Consider the following 2,724-nt stretch of genomic DNA (forward strand, 5'->3'; position numbering starts at 1 on the left):
GCTAGTCTCAACAGACTTGAGAGCTTCCCACTCCAATTGTCCTGCTGGGAAGCCACTTGTAGACTTTTTCTGTAACACATCTCTGCAGCACCCATCATTCCTTGGGACTGATATATGTATGCCAACCACTGAGAAACAGAAAGAAAGAAGAACCCAAAAAGAGTTTAGTTTAACAGTCTGGTATTCTACTTCCAACAAATTCAGTAAACACTGACGAATTTAATTTTTTAAGGATTGGTAACTTTTTTGCCCAAAAACCAACCCAGGTCAGGAAAGCGGTAGCATTCTTGGCCATTCTATTAGCAATAGCTTACTAGTCATCCCCAGCCTGAAGTCTTAAAAAGTCTCCCAAGATGGCAAATACTGGAACAAAATTAAAATGCAATGTGAAAACAGATATATCATGTAAATACTAACCAAAAACAGTTTGCATAGCTGTGTTAATATTTAATAAAGTAGACTTTAAGAAAAGAAATATTAAGAGATAAAGCAGGCTGTTTCATAATGATAAAAGAGTCAATTCAGCAGGAGGAAATAACACTCCCACATTTGTATACACCTAATAACACAGAATTTATGAAGCAAAAGTTGACAGAAATGAAAGAAGAAATAGACAAATCCAAAATCACAGTTGGAGATTTGAACACACCTATCTCAACAATGATAAAAGAAACATTAAAATTTTACTAAAGATATAGAAAACTTAAATAAAGTTAACTAGCTTGACTTAAATGACACATTTAGAAGACTATACTCAATAACTGCAGAATACATATTCTTTGCAAGCTGTAGGCAACGTTTACCAATCTGACCATATGCTGGGTCATAACGAAAGTATGAACAAATTTCAAAACACTGAAATCATATAAAGTATATTTTGATTAAGTAGAATTAAACTAGGAGTCAGTAACAGAAAGATACCTAAAAGATGCCCCCATGTTAGAAATTTTGCAACATGCTTCAAAAAAACAAGTCAAAGAAAATATCCCAATGGAAATTAGAAAACATTTTTAAATGAATGAAAATGAAACCACTACATAAAACCTTGTAAGGTGCTACAGTGAAAAAAAAAAAAAAAGAAAAATCTATGACATAAGTTTCTATTTCAAGAAGCTAGGTGAAAAAAACTAAATCCATAGAAAGTAAGTAACAGAGAAGAAATCAATAACATGTAGAGAAAACATAATAAAATCAAAACAAAAAGTTGGTTCTTTCAAATGTTAGTAAAATTGCCTATGTTATCAAAAAAATTAGAAAACATAAATTACCAATAAAAGAATAAAAAAGGGAAAATCATTACAGATTTTACAAACATTAAAAAGAAGATATCATGAACAACTTTGTGCCAATAAATTTGAAACCGAGATGCACTGGGCAAATTCCTTGCAACTCACCAAAGCTAAAACACAGGAAATCTTAAATTCCTATGTCTAGTAAAGAAATTCAATCTATAATAAAAGAAAAATTTCCCATAAAGAAAATTCTTAGCCTGAGTGGTTTCAAAGGAGCTACGGGAAAACTACATTATTTCCCTTTTAGAAACAGAGTTAAACACCATCATGGTAACCTTATAATAACATTTGTAATGCTTCTTTAGCTCCCCTCATCAACTTCATGTAAAAGACAGTGTTNATATTAAACAATGTGATTAGAATGCAATTATTTTTGTCTCCCACTATGTCTTAAAAATGTATTCTATGAGGGAGATTTTTCCTCTGTCCCTAGATGTACATTCATAGTAAACCTCATGAGTCTTGCATCCATTTGCTTACACTGATTCACAAACACAGTCTTAATTAATTAGAATGTCCTCTTCTTTCCAATACTTCAGCCTTTATTTACAGGTAATATGCTCCCCATTCCCTTTTCCTCGGCTCCCAGCTGGGGTTTGGCTACAAGCAGCAGCAGGTAGCTGGTTCCTCCTCCCAACACTCTGTCTTTTCTTGCTAATAGTAGTGTCAGGTCCCTACTGAAATACCTGAAGTTTGTATTTGACTAGCACCATTTTAAGATGATGTCTAGCTCTCTGGGCCTGACAAATATTTAAAGTTCTTTTTGTCAGCCAGACTTTCCTGACTTTATCAGAGATTCCTAACTTCATGGGTATTCTCTTCCCTATAGGACCAGCTATGTAATCGGTGGGGCCCAGTTCAAAATAACAATGCCCTCTGTTCAAAAATGGTTCAGAATTTCAAGACAGCGACTGTAGGGCATTAAACCAAGGGCCTCTGCACTGCCCAGGACGCAAGCCCACAAAGTGGTCCTGCTGAGCTGAAGCGCCACTAACCTGGGCGAATGGACCCATTCCGCTTACTCTTGTCACATTCTCTAGCATCTGGAAGCCTCTAGCTTCCTTTCTGCTGAGATCCCATCACTCCTCTAGTGGCCCTACTGGACAGCATCTAAGAGAATTCCTCTACCAATCTCCTCTCACACTCGGTATCGCTCATTCCTAGGTCTAACAAACTCTAGGAGCGCTGCAGAAAACTCCCCTTCGGTCCCCCATCTGTGGTACCCAAGCATATACTCCTGCCCACGTTTTGGATTCACCCCACTAATCACTCTCCTAGAAGCACACAGTCACTCTCTTAAACACTAGCAACTCTCTTTTTCCCTGTCCTAACACAGCAGACGGGAGCCATGGCTTCTGAGGAATGTGCCAGATACCTGTCCATATGCTTCCAGACACGAGCCTCCAGGACCTCAGAGGTCACACATCAAGGC

General features: G+C 37.2%; 1 protein-coding gene across 1 annotated transcript in view; it reads right to left on the bottom strand.

Annotated features, from left to right (window-relative positions):
* SKIC3 (SKI3 subunit of superkiller complex) overlaps positions 1-2,724 on the bottom strand; it is a 112,913-nt gene that overhangs the window by 24,326 nt on the left and 85,863 nt on the right. Inside the window, exon 37 of the mRNA XM_019656268.1 lies at positions 3-128. Within this exon, the coding sequence (XP_019511813.1) occupies positions 3-128 (126 nt within the window). The remainder of the gene's footprint in view (positions 1-2; positions 129-2,724) is intronic.

Source organism: Hipposideros armiger, unplaced genomic scaffold, assembly GCF_001890085.2.
Source record: "Hipposideros armiger isolate ML-2016 unplaced genomic scaffold, ASM189008v1 scaffold_257, whole genome shotgun sequence".
Taxonomy (NCBI): Eukaryota; Metazoa; Chordata; class Mammalia; order Chiroptera; family Hipposideridae; genus Hipposideros; species Hipposideros armiger.